The sequence below is a fragment of the Bos javanicus genome, chromosome 3 (genome assembly GCF_032452875.1).
Source record: "Bos javanicus breed banteng chromosome 3, ARS-OSU_banteng_1.0, whole genome shotgun sequence".
In the NCBI taxonomy this organism is placed as follows: domain Eukaryota; kingdom Metazoa; phylum Chordata; class Mammalia; order Artiodactyla; family Bovidae; genus Bos; species Bos javanicus.
In genome coordinates, this window is record NC_083870.1 from 118,591,512 (window position 1) to 118,615,069 (window position 23,558).

The 23,558-nt window shown below is 52.3% G+C and overlaps 1 protein-coding gene across 8 annotated transcripts in view; it reads right to left on the bottom strand.

Moving 5' to 3' along the window:
• The window catches only part of HDAC4 (histone deacetylase 4), a 292,464-nt gene that overhangs the window by 121,530 nt on the left and 147,376 nt on the right, over positions 1-23,558 (bottom strand). For all 8 annotated transcript variants that reach the window (XM_061412829.1, XM_061412826.1, XM_061412832.1 and 5 more), the window contains one exon: positions 21,970-22,041. In XM_061412829.1, coding sequence (XP_061268813.1) covers positions 21,970-22,041 — 72 coding nt within the window. The remainder of the gene's footprint in view (positions 1-21,969; positions 22,042-23,558) is intronic.

Genomic DNA, 23,558 nt, shown 5'->3' on the forward strand with positions numbered 1-23,558 from the left:
ATGATTTTAAGGAGAAAGAAAAAGACACGAGGCTGCTAAGCGCCCCCACCTACACACACAGAGCTGGTCCTCCCAATGGATGTACACGCCTGCACCTAGACTCCGGCCAGAAATAATCACTACGGACTCTGATCAAACCTCCAGGTCTAACCACCGACGGACAGGAAACTCAGGCAAGAGAGGTCCACTTTAAATGACAACTCAGGGAGGAAATCAAGCGAAATCTAGAACCCAGGGAGACCCTGCAGGACAGACAAGCCAGTATCTTCAGAGATAGACTGCAAAGCTCAAAAAAAAGGCAGGAGGGATCTTACAGATGAGCTGGGGACAGACCAGCCACCACGCACGAACATTAAATGGACCTCGTGTCAAACAATGAAATAAAGAGACATGTGCTTTAAACACCATCAGGGTGAAGGGATAAAGAAGTGAAGTGAAAGTCGCTGAGTCGTATCCGACTCTTTGTGATCTCACACACTATACATCCCATGGAATTCTCCAGGCCAGAATACTGGAGTGGGTAGCATTTCCCTTCTCCAGGGGATCTTCCCAATCCAGGGATCGAACCCAGGTCTGCCGCATCACAGGTGGATTCTTTACCAGCTGAGCCACGAGGGAAGCCCAAGAATACCGGAGTGGGTAGCCTCTCCCTTCTCCAGGGGATCTTCCCGACCCAGGAACTGAACCAGGGTCTCCTGCATTGCAGGCGGATTCTTTACCAACTGAGCTATCAGGCAAACCAGGATAGCCGTGAAGCCGCGACAGGGGATAAAGAGGAGGCGGTATACAAATACAATGGAACTTCAGCCATAGGAAAGAAGAAAATCTTGTCATTTGTGAAAACGCGGATGAACCTAGAGGATATCATACTAGGTGAAGTAAGTCAGGCAGAGAAAGGCAAAAACCACATGACTTCACACATGTGAACTCTAAAAACAAAAATGAACTGACGTAACAGAAACAGACTCAAAGATAAGAACAAACTGGTGGGCGCGAGAGGGGAAGGAGGCTGGGGGGTGTGCAACAGGTGAGGGCGGTGCGAGATCCAGACGCGCAGATTCAGTCAGTCACAGGGCTGTAACGGCGGCCGCAGGGGACACTCAGTGAGACGGCAGTACAGGAAGGCCCCACACGAGCAAGTTCCGTTCCCAGAGTGTGTTCCCAGGTTGAGCCACGGGAGCCTGGGCGCCCGACTAACAGCCGGCTCTGTAGTGCTGCACTGTTACAGCTTTATGACACGTCTCACACATAACACAGGGAAAAACAAGCAAGACTCCTTCCACTCCACAGCTCAGCACCTTGAAAAGCGCAGCAGTCCCACACAGCAGCCGGCACACAGGGCCTGGGCTGGAAAGAACAGGGAAGAAGGGTTACTGACGGGAGGAGGGAGAGGAGGGGAGATGGTAGAGCCGAAGGGGCGTCAGCAGCAGGAGACGGGGGGCGAGCTGCTGTCTCACGCACGCCTGACGCTGACGGAGAGTAGATTTGCATCTTTGAAAGTTCGCAACTTGAAGGTCTGTATGTAGGGGACTTACTGTATCTTTCTATGGTGACAAGTGGTAACTAGACTTATCATGAGGACATTTTTTAATGTATAGAACCAGGGAATTACTGTGTTCTGTACCTGGAACCAACACAGGTTTGTAGATCAATTTTACTTAAATTAACACATACACAAACTTGTATCAGGAACATATAAACACTAGGTGAACACTGAATAAAGCTAAAGGATTGTTCCGTTCACTTCATTCGCTCAGCTGTGTCTGACTCTTTGCAACCCCATGGACTGCAGCACACCAGGCTTCCCTGTCCATCACCAACTCCCGGAATTTACTCAAACTCATGTCCACTGAGTCACTGATGCCAGTCAACCATCTCAGCCTCTGTCATCCCCTTCTCCTTCCACCTATAATCTTTCCCAGTATCAGCGTCTTTTCCAATGAGTCAGTTCTTTATATCAGGTAGTCAAAGTATTGGAGTTTCAGCTTCAGCATCAGACCTTCCAATGAACACCCAGGACTGATTTCCGTTAGGATAGACTGGTTGGATCTCCTTGAAGTCCAAGGGACTCTCAAGAATCTTCTCCAAAACCACAGTTCAAAAGCATCAATTCTTCGGTGCTCAGCTTTCTTCTTAGTCCAACTCTCATATCCATACATGACCACTGGAAAAACCATAGCCTTGACTGGACGGACCTTTGTTGGCAAAGTAACGTCTCTGTTTTTTAATATGCTGTCTAGGTTGGTCATAACTTTCCTTCTAAGGAGTAAGCGTCTTTTAATTTCATGGCTGCAATCACCATCTGCAGTGATTTTGGAGCCCCCAAAATAAAGTCTGCCACTGTTTCCATTGTTTCCCCATCTATTTGCCATGACGTAATGGGACCAGATGCCATGATCTTGTTTTTCTGAATGTTGAGTTTTAAGCCAACTTTTTCTCTCTCCTCTTTTACTTGCATCAAGAGGCTCTTTAGTTCTTCTTCACTTTCTGCCATAAGGGTGGTGTTATCTGCATATCTGAGGTTATTAATATTTCTCCTAGCAATCTTGATTCCAGCTCGTGCTTCATCCAGCCCAGCGTTTTGCATGATGTGCTCTGCATATAGGTTAAATAAGCAGGGTGACAATATGCAGCCTTGATGTACTCCTTTCCTAATTTGGAACCAGTCTGTTGTTCCATGTCCAGTTCTAACTGTTGCTTCCTGATCTGCGTACAGGTTTCTCAAGAAGCAGGTCAGGTGGTCTGCTATTCCCATCTCTTTCAGAATTTCCCACATTTGTTGTGATCCACACAGTCAAAGGCTTTGGCGTAGACAATAAAGCAGAAGTAGATGTTTTTCTGGAACTCGCTTGCTTTGTTGATGATCCACCGGATGTTGGCAATTTGATCTCTGGTTCCTCTGCCTTTTCTAAATCCAGCTTGAACATCTGGAAATTCATGGTTCACATGCTATTGAAGCCTGGCTTGGAGAATTTTAAGCATTACTTTGCTAGCGTGTGAGATGAGTGCAATTGTGCGGTAGTTTGAGCATTCTTTGGCATTGCCTTTCTTTGGGATTGGAATGAAAACTGACCTTTTCCAGTCCTGTGGCCACTGCTGAGTTTTCCAAATTTGCTGGCATATTGAGTGCAGTACTTTCACAGCATAATCTTTTAGGACTGGAAAAAGCTCAACTGGAATTCCATCACCTCCCTAGCTTTGTTTGTAGTGATGCTTTCTAAGGCCCACTTGACTTTGCATTCCAGGATGTCTGTCTGGTTCTAGGTGAGTGATCACACCATCGTGATTATCTGGGTCATGAAGATCTTTTTTGTTCAGTTCTTCTGTGTATTCTTGCCACCTCTTCTTAATTTCTTCTTCTTCTGCTAGGTTCATACCATTTCTGTCCTTTATTGTGCCCATCTTTGCATGAAATGTTTCCTTGGTATCTCTAATTTTCTTGAAGAGATCTTCAGTCTTTCCCATTCTATTATTTTCCTCTATTTCTTTGCATTGATTGCCGAGGAAGGCTTTCTTATCTCTCCTTGCTATTCTTTGGAACTCTGCATTCAGATGGATATATATCTTTCCTTTTCTCGTTTTCCTTTCACTTCTCTTCTTTTCTCAGCTATTTGTAAGGCCTCCTCAGACAGCCATTTTGCCTTTTTGCATTTCTTTTTCTTGGGGATGGTTTTGATCCCTGTCTCCTGTACAATGTCACGAACCTCCGTCCATATTTCTTCAGGCATTTCATCAGATCTAATCCCCTGAATCTGTTTGTCACTTCCACTGTATAATCATAAGGGATTTGATTTAGGTCATACCTGAATTGTCTAGAGGTTTTCCATACTTTCTTCAATTTAAGTCTGAATTTGCCAATATGGAGTTCATGATCTGAGCCACAGTCAGCTCCTGGTCTTGTTTTTGTTGACTGTATAGAGCTTTGCCATCTTTGGCTGCAAAGAATATAATCAATCTGATTTCGGTGTTGACCATCTAGTGATGTCCATGTGTAGAGTCTTCTCTTGTGTTGTTGGAAGAGGGTGTTTGCTATGACCAGTGCGTTCTCTTGGCAAAACTCTGTTAACCTTTGCCCTGCTTCATTTTGTACTCCAAGGCCAAATTTGCCTATTACTCCAGGTGTTTCTTGACTTCCTACTTTTGCATTCCAGTCCCCTATAATGAAAAGGACATCTTTACTGGGTGTTAGTTCTAAAAGGTCTTGTAGGTCTTCATAGAACCATTCAACTTCAGCTTCTTCAGCATTACTGGTTGGGGCACAGACTTAGATTACTGTGATATTGAGTGGTTTGCCTGGGAAATGAACAGAGATCATCCCAGAGATCATCCTGTCATTTTTGAGATTGCATCCAAGTACTGCATTAATATGAAAATGGTATTGTACATATTTTGAAAACAAGAAGATCCCTGTCTTTTAGAGATGCAGGCCCTGGAATAGTTACAGATGGTATGATATACTGAGTGGGATTTGGTTCATAACATCCATGGTTGGAGCTAAGAGGTGAGGTGGGGCACTGGCCAAACTCGGCTGGGCAGGACCTGACTCTGCCAAGTTGGCTCATAGGACGTGAGGAGCCCGGCTACTTGTCATTCTGCTTCTGAATGTGTCTAAAATTTTTTTATGATACAAAATTAAAAAGAAATTTTTAATTACATTTCTAAATATCTTCTGAGTCAAACAGGAAATCCTAACAACCACTTAAAAATAAGCAGAATGGAAAGATAATGAAAAAAATTACCTGTAGTAACTTGAAAGTTTCTGGTCTTACTTGGAGGAAAGTGACAAACTTAAATGATTATACTTGCCAATAATAAGGATATAATTCATAAGCTAGAAAGATGTATCTTCAGAAAAAACTCTAGAATAAACCCAAGGAAAACAGATGGGAGGAGAGAGTAAATACACAGATGAATGGAAAATGTCCATCACCCTTATACATTATACAGCAACACAATTAGAAGCTGGTTCTTTGAAAAGATCAATAAAATAGACTAACTTCTGATAAGAGTGACTTAGAAAATGAGAGTAAAGCACAGACTTAAACATTAGGAATGTAAGAGGTCACCAAAATTCAGATACAGCAGAAATGGAAAATACAATGACAAACTTGAAGCCAGTCAATTAAAAAACCTACAGAAATAGTCATACTTCTAGAAAAATATGCTCATCCTCTGTGAAGCTAGTATAAAACTTTGTTACAAAAACCAAAGACATTATAAAAAAGAAAAATTACAATCCTGGCCATGAATACAGCCACAAAATTCCCAAATGAATTATTAGCAAGCTTAATCCAGCAGTCTACAAAAAAAAAAAAAAAAAAAAAAAAAATGATAATTGACCAAAACATGCAGCATTTTACAATGAGAATGCAACATCTCTAAAGAACATGTATAAATGTAATTCACTGCATTAATAATGACTTCATCATAATAAAAATAAGCATATTATATAATCCAACAACTATTCATTATAAAAAGCCTTTAGCAAACTGTGAATAAAATTTCTTTAGCCTGAAAAGGGGATTTCTTAAAAAAAAAAAAAATACAGCAAGTATTGCTTTTAAAGGTGAATGCTGACTGAGACAAGATTCCAGGCAACACCACTGCAGAGGAGCTGGCTGAGGGGTTAACAATACAAGTAGAAAGGCAAGACGCGCTGCCATGGTGCAGACTCTATAATCGTCAGGATAGAACTCCTTCCCTGCTTTCCCTGGTGGCTCAGCAGTAAGGAATTTGTCTGCCATGCAGGAGATTAGGGTTCGATCCCTGGGTCGGGAAGATCTCCTGAAGAAGGAAACGGCCACCCATTGCAGTATGCTTGCCTGGAGAATTCCATGGACTGAGAAATCTGGTGGGCTTTGGTGTGAAGGGTTGCAAAGAGTCAGACGCGACTGAAGCAACTCAGCACAATACATGCATTTACTCTCAGAGGAAAACAGAAACAGCCTCCAGAACGCATTGGCTCTAAGTGATCAGATTGTACTCGCACTGCCCTTGGAACAAACAGAGCTGATGACAGGGCATCCGCTGAGTATTTACACCTGTGCGTCGTGGGCGCCTGAACAGGGCAGTGTCTGGCCTCCTGGACGAGACGCTCTGACACCCACAGCTTTTGCAGCCCCTCCCACTGACGACTCGGGCTTCAGAAACCTCCAGCGGGCTGCTTGGCGATGGTTTAGTTGCTACGTCCTGTCTCACTTTTGCGACCCCGTGGGCTTTGCCCAGCAGGCTCCTCTGTCCCTGGGATTCTCCAAGCAAGAACACTGGAGTGGATTGCCATTTCCCTCTCCAGGGGATCTTCCCCACCCAGGGATCAAACCCTCGTCTGCTGCTTTGCAGGCGGGTTCTCCACCACTGAGCCACCAGGGAAGCTCTGGGTTTTAACCCTGACGCGTCTGCTCAGCAGAGGCGGAGCTGGCACACGAAAGAAGGTCTGTCTGGGGACCTGGATCCTCAACGATGCCTAAATGCCACAATCCCTGGTGTGGCTGAAGAGAAGTGACAGGAGATGTGTCTAAACAAGGCTCCGCTTCAGGCTGTCCCCCCCACACCAGCATATCACCCCCAAGAGGGGTACACTGAAAACTCTCCACGTACAAACAGAACCCCGTGGCCACCCTGAGGACTGGGCCACCAGCAAGGCGCTTCAGGCTGTCCCCCCAACACCAGCATATCACCCCCAAGAGGGGTACACTGAAAACTCTCCACACACAAACAGAACCCCGTGGCCACCCTGAGGACTGGGCCACCAGCGAGGCGCTTCAGGCTGTCCCCCCCCACCAGCATATCACCCCCAAGAGGGGTACACTGAAAACTCTCCATGTACAAACGGAACCCCGTGGCCACCCTGAGGACTGGGCCACCAGCGAGGCTCGGGCAGGAGGGAGCACGCAGGGTGGCCCCACTGGCCCGGCCCGGTGGCCAGCAGCATCGCCCCAAAGAGCAGGGTGCCCTCCTTGCCTCGGTGAGGACCCAGCCGACGGGATCTTTGGGCCCTACTGCTAGACACCTCAGGCTTAACTTGAAGTTCCTCACATTGTACAGAGTTGTAATGAAACAAACCAAGGTGTTGGAGAAGGAACAATGTATTTTCATTTTCTCAGCTTTCTCAGGAATTGCCAATACTGCTTTAAGGTTAATAAATCAGCAAATGGCAGACAGTAAGGACTATGGTGTTGGAGAAGACCCTTGAGAGTCCCTTGGACTGCAAGGACATCCAACCAGTCCATTCTAAAGGAGATCAGTCCTGGGTGTTCTTTGGAAGGAATGATGCTAAAGCTGAAACTCCAGTACTTTGGCCACCTCATGCAAAGAGTTGACTCACTGGAAAAGACTCTGATGCTGGGAGGGATTGGGGGCAGGAGAAGGGGACGACAAAGGATGAGATGGCTGGATGGCATCACCGACTCGATGGACGTGAGTTTGAGTGAACTCTGGGGAGTTGGTGATGGACAGGGAGGCCTGGTGTGCTGCAGTTCATGGGGTCAAAAAGAGTTGGACATGACTGAGCAACTGAACTGAACTGAACTATATCATTTATATATTATAAACAGAATAGCCTGAACAAAAAAATAACACTGTAATTAGCAAAATCAGAAAGTGAACAAGAAAAAAAAGGCCAAAGAGTCTGTATGTGCTAATTATCTAATCTCGCACGAGGCGTCCACGAACACTGGCTAAAGTGGCTGTGTCAAGAAACAGCCATTTAGCTAAATATATGGGCTTGTAAACAATCCCGCAGTAACATGTGGAAAGAGGATACAGCCTCCCAAGTGACTAGAAGGACAACACAACCACTCACCCTAAAACCAAAGAAGAGGCCAGAGAGCCCACAGACAAGAAGTCAACACAGAAGCACTTAACACAGAAAACAGAGCGTACAGACTAGATGAAAAGCTCAGAACTAAATGCTATCTGTTGTGTCACCAAGTGTAAATAGGATCTATTCACACAAAAATGAGCAGATTGGGTAAAAAACAAAATGACAATTACTGTCCACCTAGGAAGCACCCAGAACAGAACGGGCAAAGAGCAACCAAAAGAAATCTGAGGTCAAAGCATCAGTATTGCAAAGGTCAGCCCCAAAACAAAACCTAAACAAGACAAGGTCCATTTCACGGGTGTGTGTGTGTGTGTGTGTGTGTTTGTGTGTGAAAGTCACAAGACGAGGCCCATTTCACGTGTGTGTGTGTGAAAGTCACAAGACGAGGCCCATTTCACGTGTGTGTGTGTGAAAGTCACAAGACGAGGCCCATTTCACGTGTGTCTAAGTCACAAGATGAGGCCCATTTCACGTGTGTGTGTGTATAAGTCACAAGACAAGGCCCATTTCACGTGTGTGTGCGTGTGAAAGTCACAAGACGAGGCCCATTTCATGTGTGTCTAAGTCACAAGATGAGGCCCATTTCACCTGTGTGTGTGTGTGTGAAAGTCACAAGACGAGGCCCATTTCACGTGTGTCTAAGTCACAAGACGAGGCCCATTTCACGTGTGTGTGTGTGTGTAAATCAGTCATCGTTTGTGACCCCATGGACTATAGCCTACCAGGCTCCTCTGAACGTTGAATTTTCCAGGCAAGAATAATAGAGTGGGTTGCCATTCCCTTCTCCGGGGATCTCACTGACCCAGGGGTCAAACCCAGCTCTCCTGAATTGCAGGCATTTTTTAGCTACTGAGCCACCAGGGAAGCCTGTTGGAGCACAGCTTACCGTGAGAAAAGGGTGCCCTGGAGCTGTGTGTGTGTCCTCTAAAGAAAGCCAAGACGGACAGTGCAGAAAAGTCAGAAGGGATGAGCAGGAACGCAGAACTGACCACAGACCTGAACTTGCTCCGGTGCACCTGACGCGAGGGACACGAAACGTGGACACGGAGGCCCGGAGCCACACAGTGAGCGCTGCAGCAGGAGGGCCTCTGGAAAGGCTGTGCAATCAGAGAATTTATGACTCGCAAACTCCCACAAAACGCTTAAGACGAGCAAGGCACATAAACAGAAAGTTTCCACGTACATACACAGGACCCAGCGTGCAGGCCCCAAGCCCTGTGCACGCTGCCACGGAAAAAGAGACGAGTGAGACCGGAAGAGAAGCAGCAGCTCAGCCGGACGCCTGGCTCCAAAGCTCCAGATCTGAGAGGAAAGTGAAGAGAACTCATAAAATAGATCTAATGAGCTCATCATACACTGAAAATTTCAGGAATGGATTACACTGAGCTCAGAGAGTAATTCATAGTCTTACACACTTAGGCAATGTTTTTAAAAAGGAATCGAAACAAGCATTGGACTCAGAAAGTTCGAAAAGGAACCAAAAAATTAAGCCATATCTCATTCAAGAAAAAAAAGAGGAACAAGATAATAAAGAGTTAAAGAAACTAAAGGAAATACTCACTCAAGAAACAGAAAATCCATAGACTTGCTAAAGCACGCCATGTGGACAAAGTTTGTCTGTGCTTAATGGGAGCAAAACTGTGGAAATGACAGGAGGTTTTGAAGAACCAGACAGGCTGGAACATTACAAACAAAACAAAAAGCCCTTTCCCCGTGGAACAAAACCAGAGATGATTACTGGGAATACCCTCATGTACAGCTTTGTACAATGATCAACATTTTGTTTCATCTATTAACATCCATTTTTTTGGTAACTGCACGGGATTAAACTGATAAAAGATGGCAGACAATGAGTCATTTTAAAAGAAACAGATTTCTCACATCAACATCGCTGTTGTTCAGTCGCTGAGTCGTGTCCGACTCTGCGATCCCATCCGTGAGTGACGAGGGTAGGACATGGGAAAACGTCAGAGCGAACAAGAGCCGTTCCACGCACCGCTGCAAACCGACGATAAACCGGACAATCGTATCTTCAGCCGGACTGCATGGGCGTGGAGCCGCCGCTGTACTACCCGGCACCCAAGTCTGATTCTCATCTGGTGCGCGTCTTTCAAGGGTCGGATTAGATGACCCGCCGAAGCTACTGAAGCGCGGGCGGACTCTACCATCTGAGCCTCTGGGGAGCCGCTCGGAAGAGACAGGCTTTCTTTAACAGTCTCCTGAGTAATAAACACACTATCAACAGTGAAGAAAGCATTCCGAACCTGAGTCTACAGAAAATAAAGTGACTTAGATGGCACGTGGGTCTCCAGGTTCAGCCCTCTGGGTCCCCAAACCGCCCCCACCCCGACTCCCTGCCTCTCCGGGCGGTTCAGGAGGGCAGCGGTGACTCTGGCGCAGGGACACATCCACCGGCCCGCTGCACTTTTCCTGGCCTCCCTGAAGCCTGTGGCGTTCTTTTCCGGGAATCTGGAGTGCATCAACAGAGCAGACCATCTGCACTCGGCACTCTGTGAGTCCAGATGAAGCTGGGCCTCGGGTCCCCACCCCACTCCCCACTCTCTATCTCGGAACTTCTCCTTAAAGCTCTTCAGAAAATCCTTTGCCTGTTTCTAATTTGTTCTGCATCCCCCAAGAAGAGAAACTGTCTTTGGGAAATATTTGCAAGCGCAAATTGAGCAAGAGGCTGTAAATAAAAACCTGGCGAGCAGTGGGGGAACTTGGCTTTCGAGAACTGCACAAATGTGCTTCCGGGAAACTAAAAATAGAAGCAGGCCAGCTCGGTGCAAAAAAAAAAAAAAGGGGGTGGGGGTGGGGGGACGTGTTCTGAGTTCTCACATATAAAGGCAGCCGACGAAGACACGTGTGAGTCCTAGAGGAGGCGCCTGGCGGAGGAATCCTGCGGGGGCTCTGCTGTCGTGACTTTGGAAGAGGTGCGAGTGGACGAGAACTCACACACGATTACAATGCAGGGACAGTGAGACAGGAACAACAGCAGAAAGCCCAGCGTTTCATCCTCAAGCATTTACTAAAAGAGCCTCCCTGCAGCCCCCAAGGCCCTCAGCTGCAGTCCCAGCAGGGACCGGCGAGCCAGGCTGGAGAGTCCTCAGCACCTTGCCTGGCTGCTCAGACAGTCACTGCTGACACCTGGGTTCAATCTGGCCACACCCCTGCAGCCCCAGGCCCTCCTCACCTGCCCACACTCTGCGCCTGGGCTGTGCTCACTCTACCATAAATCAGGTTACCCCCTGAAAGCCATTTGGTTTACCCTAAACCCCATGGATAAAAAAACACATTATCTGAAAATTAAAAATAGTTTCGGTGGTCTAGGAAAGCCACAGATCTCCTCTGCAAGCGTCCTTGCCATTTCAGTTACGTAAGGTCAAGTTTACATAACACAGAGAAGAAAGCATTTCAGAATTTCCCTCTTAGCAACCCCCTAACGTTTGGTTATGGGTTTCACCTAACAGCTGGGTTGCAGTAGGAGCCAATATTACTTAATAGTAACAGTTGAAATATTTAAAAATAGAAGGTGTTTCTTCCACTTGGCAGCAGAGAGAGAAGGGAGGGCAGCAGGGGGTGAAGCAGGGAGCAACCCCAGCTTCTCGGGGGGTGGGCTGGCCTCTTTGAGCAAGCACCTCCTGGACACCAAGGTGCCCAACGAGGAAGGCAGCATCCTTTGGGGGCTCTGCAGGGTGGGGAGTGGGGCCAGTGGTGTGGGGATGCAGTGTATGTTGGGGGTGGGGAGGGAAGGCGGTCAGGCTCAGATTTCAGTGTCTGAAAGGAACACCTGGGATGCCGGTCAAAAATTCACGCACTTGAAGCCCCTGGTGGCTCAGACGGTAAAGAATCTGCCTGCAATGGAGACCCAGGTTCGATCCCTGGGTCGGGAAGATCTCCTGGAGAAGGTAATGGCTGCCCACCCCAGCATTCTTGCCTGGAGAATCCCCTGGACAGAAGCGGCTGGCGGGCCACAGTCCATGGGGTCGCAGACACGACTGAGTGACTGACACTTAACGCATATGCGGGGACGGCGGCGGAAGTGACCGAGCCTCTGCAGCGACCAGCACAGGTCGTGGCTGAAGGGCCGGCAGGCTGGCAGAGTACCCGTTACCATGGTTACCGCCACCCCTGCCAGCAGCAGTGCCAAGGCAGGGATGCCAAGCCCTCACGGGGGTGGTGGGCGGCCTGATCCGTGGCCTGGAGCCCCCGGCTGGGGGAGTGCTGCCCGCAGGACGGCACCACGGGGGTGGGCGGCCTGATCCGTGGCCTGGAGCCCCCGGCTGGGGGAGCGCTGCCCGCAGGACGGCACCACGGGGGTGGGCGGCCTGATCTGCGGCCTGGAGCCCCCGGCTGGGGGAGCGCTGCCCGCAGGACGGCACCACGGGCGCTGTCCAGGACACAGGTGGGGCGGCCTGGAGCCCCCGGCTGCGAGAGCGCTGCCCGCAGGACGGCACCACGGGGGTGGGCGGCCTGATCCACGGCCTGGAGCCCCCGGCTGGGGGAGCGCTGCCCGCAGGACGGCACCACGGGCGCTGTCCAGGACACAGGTGGGGCGGCCTGGAGCCCCCGGCTGCGAGAGCGCTGCCCGCAGGACGGCACCACGGGGGTGGGCGGCCTGATCCACGGCCTGGAGCCCCCGGCTGGGGGAGCGCTGCCCGCAGGACGGCACCACGGGCGCTGTCCAGGACACGGGTGGCGTGCGGGGGCAGGGCCCCCTGCCGAGACGTCACATCCACGTGGGCTGCATGCAGCCACTCCAGGGCCCCAGCCCCAGCCCAGCCCCCTCCCAGCAGGGGCTCTGAGAGCCCCCTTCCAGCATGCCCGTGTCCCACCCCAGCCCTCACTGGCTCCCGCGGGCAGCCCCCTGGAGCTCCCATCTCTGTTCGGCAGCTCCGCCTTCCTGACCTGCAGAGCCGAGACCTTGGGACCACCGTGCACTCCTCGGCATCAATCCCGGCCCGCCTGCCCCTCAGCGAGCCCCCTATTTCCACACGCGGGGCAGCTTCAGCCTGCCCACTGCATCCATGCCAGCTCCTCGCCCCTGCCCGCAATTTAAGCTCCACAAATAACACGGATCTCGGCTTTACTCATAAATATACGTGTCCCAAGAGCCAAGGGTGCTGACGGACGCCTGGGAAGCACAATCACTGTGGAGGAGGGGTGAGCGAGTGGGACCAAACCCACCCTGACCGTGAGCCTTTCTGGACCCCGTTATTTAAAACTGCAGAGACCCTTCCCCACGAGAGTTCCCCTGTCCCTCCTCGCTTCTTCTCCTCCACAGCACTGGTGACCTTCTTGCATCTGCTCGTGTTCTATATCATCTGCCGTCACCAAGTAGGATTTAATGACCGTATTTAGAATCCTGCCTCTGACAGCTAGAGAATACAACTCTTCTAAAGCACATACTGAAGAGTCATAAGCACTGACCATAAAGCAACTCTCAAATTCAGAGGCTTGGTAATCTCTACCCGTAATATTAGAAATCAATAACAAAAAGATGACTTGAAAAACTCTATACCTCCAGATGAAAAACACTTGTAAATGTCACTTTTTTCAAAGAAAAAAGAAGCATCAAACAAAGTTTCCAGAGGCTACAAATTAGCTACTATCAACTAGAACTTGAATCCTACAAATGGGAATTTACCAAAGCATCTGCACCTGTCTCCAGAGAGCCCCATGACCTCCCTCAGGAAGAAGAAAGGCCAAAACGTAAGTGAGCTAAAAGACGTTCAACCTGAGAGTTTGGAGCAAGGATATCCACATAGCCGCAGCCCACACCCCCACCAAAAGCAGAAATAAGAACAGGAATGAAGGGAGGAGAAACTAAATATACAGGTATCACTAGAGGCAGAAGCTAGTTCTTTGACAGATGACAAAACAGACAAAGCCTGATCAGACAGACAGGTGTCCTGGCTCCCACGACACCAGCTCTGCACGCGCCCTGTCCCGCTGGAAACACTTGGGGGCGCAGGCGGCGGGTTCATGGGGAGACCCGGCCAGCAGGACGCTGTGGGCAGCCCTCGGTGGGCCTCCTGGGCTGGACACATGGGGCGCTCAGGGGGCACCTCTGGGACTGAAAGGCGCGCCCGCCCCCTCCACTCGGGCTCCCGACTCTGCTCCCCGTCCGCTCCCACCTCGCAAGGCTGCCCAAGGTCACTGGTCAGACCCCGGCCCACTGCAGCGCCTGGGAGCCCGCGTGCCAGGGACGCAGGGGCCCCGGGTGCGGGTCCGCGGCTGCGGGATGGTGTGAGTCGCTGTGCAGCTTCTCCTTAAAGGACGGCACTCTGCCCTCCTAGGGGACAAGACTGAGAAGTCACAGCAGGCTAAGTGTGAGCGCTTTCCCAACAGACAACAGACGTGGACGAGAGCTAACCCTGGCAGAACACATTTCTTTAGACACCCGTAAGGGGTTCACAGACTCTGGACACAACCCATTCATACCCCGCAGCACCAAGAAGAGAACAGAAAAGCTGGTTTAAAAGAAAAAGAGAGACAAAAAGACGAAAAGTGCCCTACCCACCAGTAACGTGCGCACACCCCTCCCTTCCCGGCATCAGGCGCGCGTTCAGCGCCCAAACAGAACCGAGTCCTGAGCCGGAAAAACGTCGTGTCTTCCGCCTAATCACCCCTTTCAAATACAGCACGAGGACACTAAGGTTTCATGCTACACTTTCTGTATCAGTGCAGACCGTAGGGTCACGGAGGCCGGAGCCCCGTTTTTTCCTATAAGGCAGACAGACAGCCAGTGGCCCACCTCCCCGCACCGGGCACCAGCGGGCGCAGGCCGCTTCCGCATCGGGGGCACCTGGGGCGCAAGGCCCTGCCCGCCCGCCTCCGGGGCCCGCCTCGTTGGACCGGGCCGCTCGGTCCTCAGGGCTCCGGGCCCCAGCAGGCTCTTCCTAACTCGGCATCTATGGCAACAACCACAGTAGAGACTTAATGGGGCGGGGCAGCCGGTGATAGACATAAATACGCCAAACAATCCAATCTCCCTCCCCCGCACCGGGGGTACTGCCAGGACGCAGCTGGGAGCCAGGCCCTGCCAGGCGGGGCAGAGGTGCCTGGAGGGGCGGCCGCGGGGGTGCGGGAGGAGGGCGCGAGCAGCCAGCCCGGGGCGGGGCACCCAGGGGCACGGCATTGGGGGGTGGTTAAAGATGGCCAATGGAACAGTCCTCCAGAGCCCACTAAAGCTGTGTGTGCGTTAAAAAAAAAAGGAAAAAAATCAGCTACACAATCGCAGATAAAAGGCAAACCAGAGAGAGCAGGGTTCTAGAGCAAAACACACACATGGACAAGGGGTGCCCGCCTCCCAGCCCCACGGAAGACACGCCTGAGCGGGGCAGGGGGCCCCAGCCGCACGCACCCCCGGACGGTCCCTGGTCTCTAGGTGCTCTGCCTTAAAGCAGAGCAGACAGGCCAGGAAAGCCGTCATCACGGAAGGCAGACCCAGACAGATAGACGACAGGACCTTGCAGGGAACCTGCTGCCCAAGGAGAAGGGAGCCAGCCAGCAGGGCCGTCCCAGAGAGAAGGGTGGCGGTCAGAGGCTAAGACCACGCGCCCCCAGTGCAGGGCCCGGCTCGGTCCCCGGTCAGGGACCAGGTCCACCTGCCACAATGACGATCTGGTGCAGCCAGATAAATAAATGTTTTTAAAAATTGAGAGACATGCAGAGAGAGAGGGTGGCCCCACTGCCCGATGTCCCTCAGGGAGGAAGCTGACCTCAGCGGACAAGGGGGCCGGTCCTCAGTATCGGGAGGGAAAGCGCTCCCCAGAGCCATCAGAGCAGCCCCGGGTTTGGTGAGACCTGAGTGAAAGTGCCTGGGAAACACAAGAATAAGGGAAAGAGACAGGAGCAGCGGCCCCAGGAGCAGCGGCAGAGCCACAGGGCACGTGTTCCCTTCTCTGCAGACCCAGCCGGGTCCGCAGGCTCCCGGCCCACTCGGAACCGAGGGATGCATAAAAGCCCAGATGGTGCAGACAGCGCAGCGGGTGCGGCTCTGCCCCCAAGGGCGCACAGCTGCAGGAACGCTCGGCTCGGCTCGGCTCCGCTCAGGGCCCTGGGGACCGACTGTCAAGGCCAAGTAACGGCAGGAGGCGGGGCTGGATTTAGGTCCAGAGGCAGAAACGCCAGCGCACGCCTGTGTCTCCTCTGGAGACGCCATCCACAGTGCAGAACCCATAGCTTTCTCCCCAGAACCACCGGGGGAGGTATCCACCTCCTTGCCTGTCAATCCCACAGCCCAGGGTTCCTCCAAGGCAGGGGGCGAGGCCTCGAGGCCCGCCTCTCTCGGGAGCTCAGTCCCCAGGCAGGAGGGGGCTCCGGGGCGCACCCCCTTGGCCCGAGCGCTGAGGGCGGCCTGGCCGCTGGTGGCTGAGCTGCGGCGGTTCTCGTGGCCGCCGCCCAAAGCCAGACGTGCACCTGCGCTGCCATTGGTGGGGGGGCCCGCGGCAACCCGAGACCCCCCTCTGCGGGCAGGCCCGTGCGCCAGGCTCGGCGTTAAAGACAGCTACGTGGGCATGAAACACTCAGGAGGTCTGCGCTCAGTGCAGCAGAGAGCAGGCGTGCCTCGGACATGATTCCAAGAAAAAGCCCGAGCAGGTGTGAAGCCTCGTTCTCAACCTAACTCCGAGCGCTTTGTCATTAAGCTTCTCTACACCGGCTAGTTTTGCTTCATTTTAAACAGCTGTCCTGGGGGACGGGGGCGTAATTAAGGCCTCTGGGCTGGTTGCGGGGGGACACAGTCATGCTGGGGGGGGGGCACTGGGACGAGCAGACCCGAGGGTATCAGTGAGCTGGGGGTCAGCAAACAGAGAAGGATGGGAAGCACTGCGGGGCCCTCCCAGTCCCCACTTTCTGGGCCCACGATGCTCTGCCAGGCTGAGAGAGGACGTGCTGGTGGCTTGAGGTCACACGGCCTCGGAGAGTCAGGCAGATCCTGCTGCCTGGGCCCTAGGCATTGCATTAACAGTAGCTCAGCTGAGCCACTAGGGCTTCCCTGGTGGCTCAGATGGAAAACAGTCTGCCTGCAATGCCAGAGACCTGGGTTCAATCCCTGGGTCAGAAAGATCCCCTGGAGAATGCATTGGCAACCCACTCCAGTATTCTTGCCTGGGAAATCCCATGGATGGAGGAGCCTGGCGGGCTACAGTCCATGGGGTCGCAAAGACTCAGACACGACTAAGCGGCTAACACAGCTGGGCCCAGCCCTGACCCTGCACTGACTTCCTTACCACCGAGCCCAAAGCGGGAGGGCAGGGGTGGAGCCTTGGGAACCGGGAGGAGGAGGAGGAGGAGAAACTGGACAAAAAGACAGCCTGATGTGTGCCATGTGAGAGGCTGTGAGCAGAGGAGACAGTCCCCTGGCCTGCGCAGAACAGAGACGAGCGGCGTCAGGACGGGCCCAGGACGAGGAAGCCCAAGTCCGCTCTCCCTTCCAGCACTGAGCAGGCGGCAGCCGTGGGGGCCCCCGAAGCTGGCATCAGGCCTTCACTGAGCCCCATCCCGACCCCAGGAGTCCAGCCTTACAGGAAAAGCACACAAGGGAGGGGCCAGCGGACAGTACAAGGGTGAGGCTTTGCCTCGGGAGGATTATGATACCGGGATGAACCGCTTCCCGCGGGGGAAGGGCCGGGCCAGCTGCTTTCCCCAGGCCACGTGGGTCCTCAGCTAGGCACCTGCCCCGCCTCTCCTCTCGCCAGAGGGAACCGACAATAAGAACAGCAAGACGTGCCTGGGAGGCATCCTGAGTTCCAGCCAGCCTCAAGTGGTCCCTGCTCCAAAGCCTGAGGAGGATCAAGCAATTCAGTAACCCTTGCACGGTGCGGTGGTCAGACGCTCGGAAAGATTCAGGAATCTGCGGCTGGAGCCAGACCTCACTTTTTCAAATCGGGTTTGGGTAAGTTCTCCAGAGTTTCGGCAGTGTCTTCAAGTTTCCATAATTCTCTTTAAAAAAATGACACCCTTGTTACACAGCCTTGAAAGGAAAGCTCGGGAACTCTGATGGAAACGCACATTTAGGGTGAGGGCAACAGTGCCCACGGCGAGGCTCCTGTGTGGTTGGCACCTCGTCCTAGTAGCTGGGCTGGCCTAGAGGTCCCTGGCCTTCTCTGAGAGGTGGCCCCTGCAGAGCAGAAATGGGCCCCTGCCCCGTCACGGACCCGCCGGCTGACCCTGGGGAAGCCGCCTTGCCCCTCGCCTCCGGTGGGGAGCGGGCCCTTGGCAGCCAGCACTCTGGTGCCTCTCGTGGGCCCCCAGGGCTGCTTCCTCCACGTTGCTCCCGGGAACAGGGGCTTCTCCTCCAGCCCCTGCACCCATCCAGCTGCTGAGCGTCTCCACGGTCCGGCTCCGAGGGAGCTCGCCTGCCGGGTCTGCAGCCAGCACCGCACAGACTCACCGCGAGGCCTCTTTTCCAGACTAAACATGTGCTGCCTTTATGATCAGGAAAAAAAGTATCTACTTTCAAAAAAACCCGAAAGTGATTCAGGAATGGAGGACTGAAGTGTTTGTAGAGTCCCCTGGCACAGCGGGCGTGCAAGCTCTCTGCCAGGGCCCAGCTCTCGCCTCCTCCTCTGCCCTCAAGTCCCACATCTCTCCCCACCATACTGTGAGCTTCCTGGGAGCCCACAGGGTGCCCGTCACTCTGCCTGCAACCCAAGTCCCCACCCATGAAGGAAAAGACAATCCCCCCGGGAAGGATGAGGTGGTGACATTCCACTTCATCCAAAAAATGAGGAAATACGATAGATACTAACACAGATCCCCGGGTCGGGAAGATCCCCTGGAGAAGGGCATGGCTACCCACTCCAGTATTCTTGCCTGGAGAATCCCACGGACAGAGAAGCTTAGAGGACTACAGTCCATGGGGTTGTAAAAGAGTTGGACACAACTGAGCATGCACACACACACACACACACACGCACACCCTCGCCCCCCGCCCCCCGCAGAACAACAGTAATGGAGGAGCTGTTATGACTCAGTGGTAGGCAAACGGTTCTATGTTTTCTCCCTTTTATAATAGAACTATTCACAACTAAAAACCTTAAAACAAGAAAAAAAATGCAAAAAAGAAGGAAAGGCTTGTTAACATATAAAAAGTTAAGGGAGAAGGTGGAGAAATCAGAAAGAACCCCCAAACAAAGAGCATTTTAGCTTGTGCCTTCTACAATGCAAACTTTTCTGGTGAGAGAGATTCTTGTAGGAAGGAGCTCAAGTCTTGAGTCAAGGTCGCCCACAAATAGAGGCTGGACGGTGCTTTTTTATTGAAGTAAGACTTCACAAGGACTGACTGTGTTTAAAGAGAACCATTGTCAGAAAGGCTGTCGAGAGGGCTGCCTTTCACAGCCAGGAACAGACAAGAAACGCACGCGGTGGAGGTGGGGAGGGCCACGTGGGCGCTTGCCCGCGCATGGTAAAAGGCGCACATTCACGGGAGCAGGTTCCCACAGGGCTGCTGGAGTAACTCCTGCAAATCATACAGTTTGTTTTCACACCGCCAAGTGTCAAAAGAGTACTTTAAGCTCAACCAGGATTGACACAAAAACGCACCTGAAAATGTCTCTACTCCCGTATCACAAAAATGTGGCTCTAGGACGTTCCTGGTGGGCCAGCGGTTGAGAATCCGCCTGCCGACGCAGGGGACGCAGGCTCGGGCCCTTGGTCCTGAGGATTTCACGTGCCACGGGGCAGCCAAGCCCGTGAGCCACAACTACCTAGCCTCCGAGCTGCAACTACTCAGCCTGCGCGCCTGGAGCCTGTGCTCTGCAAGGAGAAGCCTCCGCAATGAGAAGGCTGTGCCCCCGACTGGAGGAGCCCCTGCTCGCTGCAGCAAAGACCCAGCACAGCCAAACGTAAATAAATGTTCTATTTAAACGCGGCTTGACAGAAACTGTCAATACTGATTTTCAAATTATCATATGGGCTGAGATTCGTATTTCTTTGTTGAACGCACCGTACAGTGAGTGCTTATATAAATGGGGCCTGTGTGCTCGGTCGTGTCCCAACTCTTTGGGACCCCGTGGACTGCAGCCCACCAGGCTCCTCTGTCCAGGGGATTCTCCAGGCAGGAATACTGGAGTGGGTTGCCATTTCCTTCTCCAGTACAGTGCTCAGAATGACCGAAAACATAGTCTTAAAGAACGCCTTTCGCTTCAGCAGCTTTTAAGGGGGAGCTCATGGCGAAGACTCCGTGGCCAGCGTGTGGCATGGGCAGCCCCCCGGCGCAGCCCTCCTCCTGCAGGCTGGTGCTCACGGGCGTCTCTTCTCCAGGTTTTAGAGCCACACTGCACACACCGACCCGTGGGGTCACCGGCAAGTGCAGCGTCATCCTCTGACTCTGACCAACGGAATCTGGAGGTGCGGGGCTACTGGCTCCTGTGTCCTGGGGCCCCCTCCCCAACATGCCATCTCTGAAGTGGGGGGCTTCCCCAAAAGAGAGAGAAGGGGGGTAGCAGACAACAAGGGCTGTGCTGGGATCAGAGCCGGCACGGCCACGGCCCTGTCCACGCCATCTCCAGCGTCTGGCCGCCTGACGTCTACCCAGGGACCACCACGAAGAGACACAGGCTTGGTCTCAGAATCCTGCAGAGACGACGTGATTATCCCATCCAGGACTGAAATCAAGACACTGGGCGGCTTGCTTGAAGCCACCCAGTCCATGGGTCACCAGGATTCCAGGCCTCCCCGCCGCACCCCCATCCAGAACTGCGGTCAGTGTTCGTACACGGAGCTGGGAGGCCCGCACGAAGTTTCCACCAGCAGGACATGCTTCTCAAGCTGGGAGGCGAACGGGAAGCCACCCACTTCCTGGCTCACTTGGGAACCACCTTTTCACAGTCTATCAAGCTACTGAAACCCCCTCCACCCACACCTGGGCAAGCATCAGGAGACTGCCTGGAGAGGCCTGAGCTACACAAGGACTCAGTGTTTAAACCAAAGCTGCCCTGGCCAGAGGGACTCAGGGAAAGGGAAAGCGGACCTCTGACTCTGCGGGGGTCAGACAGCACAGAGGAGCATCGCCAGCTGCTAGTTTCAGCCCTCCCCTCACCCCCCACCATCCTGGGTGAACGTAACCCTGCTGGGCAGGTGGACGCCAGCCTGGGGCCACGGCACCTTCGAGGAGCACCGCAGACACCCGAGCTGCGTGTCTGGGGAGATGCCAGAGACGGCGCTCAGCGGGCCTCTGAGAGTCGCTAGTGAAGAAAGGAGTCTCTCCTTTGACGCTTCCAGCTCAGCCGCGACTTCTTTCTAGCTGGATGGGGAAGGTGCAGCCACAGGCGGTGTGGCCGGGGGCCGGGGCAGAGGCGGGGGTCCGCGTGCCCCTCCTCGTCCCAGCCGGCCCTGCACACACAGACAGCAGGCATGGTGGGTGCAGGCAGGCTGGCATCCAGGAGGTGCCACAGAGCGCAAACCACAGAGACAGGGGCCCTGCCTTCAGGACACGGCCAAGCCAGGCCCAGCAGTGCTGACCTCAAAACGCTGACAGTGGCTCCCTGCACCCACCCCAGGCCTTCTAGGGTCGGTTTTATTCTCAGTAAGGCCAAGGAGCCCGAGAGGAACGGATCCACTCTCTGAGCTGAAATCCCGGAGGATACCAGATGGAGGGTAAGCATTTTACTAGAAGGAGAAAGAAAAGCTTCCACAGCCGTGTAGATTAGGAAAACACTGCCCAGGGCATGGCATGCAGAAATAGCGTACACGGAATGAGAAATTCCTAACCACAGCCGACGCTTTTTGCTAATGAAAGAAGGAAAGCTGATTCGAGAAACATCAATGACACTTTCCCCAGGAGCCTGGGGCCCTGGATCCAGTGAGACCTGCATGGCGGTGTCCCAGCTCCAGTGCAGGGCTCCTTCCTTTGAGGCCTGGAGTTAGACCCCACACGAGCAGTTCTCACCTTTGGGAAGAACACACCCTGTCGGAGCTCAGGACACAGAGGACCCGGAATTCTCTGCCACTTAAGCAGCATTAAGCCGCGCCCATTTCATATCCAAAACCGTTGCCCTATCTTACCCTAGGAAAGAGCATGTGACCTCCTTGGGCCTGAGACCCCACCCCTTTCTCTCCACAGACCCCCTGGACAGTGGAGCCCCAGACACCCCTTTGGGGGCACCTAGTGTCCAGCTTGGCTGGGGGAGTGGACTCACCCGTGCTGGGCATGTGGTTCACGCGGGCAGGGTTGAGCAGCTCCACCGGCTGGTCTCGGCCAGAAAGTCCATCTGGAGGACAGAGAAAGCATTTGGCTTCAGAAACTGCTCGTGATTCAATGAAAGTATTTCACACGCGGAGTCTGCAAGGAGCACTTCCTTGCAGACAATGGAAATGCATGTGTCCTTCTCACTTTTATTTATTTTTTTTAATTTTATTTTTAAACTTTACATAATTACATAATTATATTAGTTTTGCCAAATATCAAAATGAATCCGCCACAGATATACATGTGTTCCCCATCCTGAACCCTCCTCCCTCCTCCCTCCCCATACCATCCCTCTGGGTCGTCCCGGTGCACTAGCCCCAAGCATCCAGTATCGTGCATCGAACCTGGACTGGCAACTCGTTTCATACGTGATATTTTACATGTTTCAATGCCATTCTCCCAAATCTTCCCACCGTCTCCCTCTCCCACAGAGTCCATAAGACTGTTCTATACATCAGTGTCTCTTTTGCTGTCTCGTACACAGGGTTATTGTTACCATCTTTCTAAATTCCATATATATGCGTTATTATACTGTATTGGTGTTTTACCTTCTGGCTTACTTCACTCTGTATAATAGGCTCCAGTTTCATCCACCTCATTAGAACTGATTCAAATGTTTTCTTTTTAATTGCTGAGTAATACTCCATTGTGTATATGTACCATAGCTTTCTTATCCATTCATCTGCTGATGGACATCTAGGTTGCTTCCAAGTCCTGGCTATTATAAACAGTGCTGCGATGAACACTGGGGTACACGTGTCTCTTTCCCTTCTGGTTTCCTTGGTGTGTATGCCCAGCAGTGGGATTGCTGGATCATAAGGCAGTTCTATCTCCAGTTTTTTAAGGAATCTCCACACTATTCTCCATAGTGGCTGTACTAGTTTGCATTCCCACCAACGGTGTAAGAGGGTTCCCTTTTCTCCACACCCTCTCCAGCATTTATTATTTGTAGACTTTTGGATCGCAGCCATTCTGACTGGTGTGAAATGGTACCTCATAGTGGTTTTGATTTGCATTTCTCTGATAATGAGTGATGTTGAGCATCTTTCCATGTGTTTGTTAGCCCTCTGTATGTCTTCTTTGGAGAAATGTCTATTTAGTTCTTTGGCCCATTTTTTGATTGGGTCATTCATTTTTCTGGAGTTGAACTGTAGGAGTTGCTTGTATATTTTTGAGATTAGTTGTTTGTCAGTTGCTTCATTTGCTATTATTTTCTCCCATTCTGAAGGCTGCCTTTTCACCTTGCTAATAGTTTCCTTTGATGTGCAGACGCTTTTAAGGTTAATTAGGTCCCATTTGTTTATTTTTGCTTTTATTTCCAATATTCTGGGAGGTGGTCCTTCTCACTTTTAAAGGAGACGGGTTCTATTTTGATTTGGGGAATCAGAAAAAGAAAAGACCCTGTGCACAACAACCCAACCAGCTCGGATCTCCAATAGAACAAACACCAGTTTCTGGCCTGCGGGCGTCTGGCCGAGGCCAACAGCCAGCTGACAGCCATGGAGCGTTTCTGGAGCGACCGCGAGTGGTAGGGCAGCA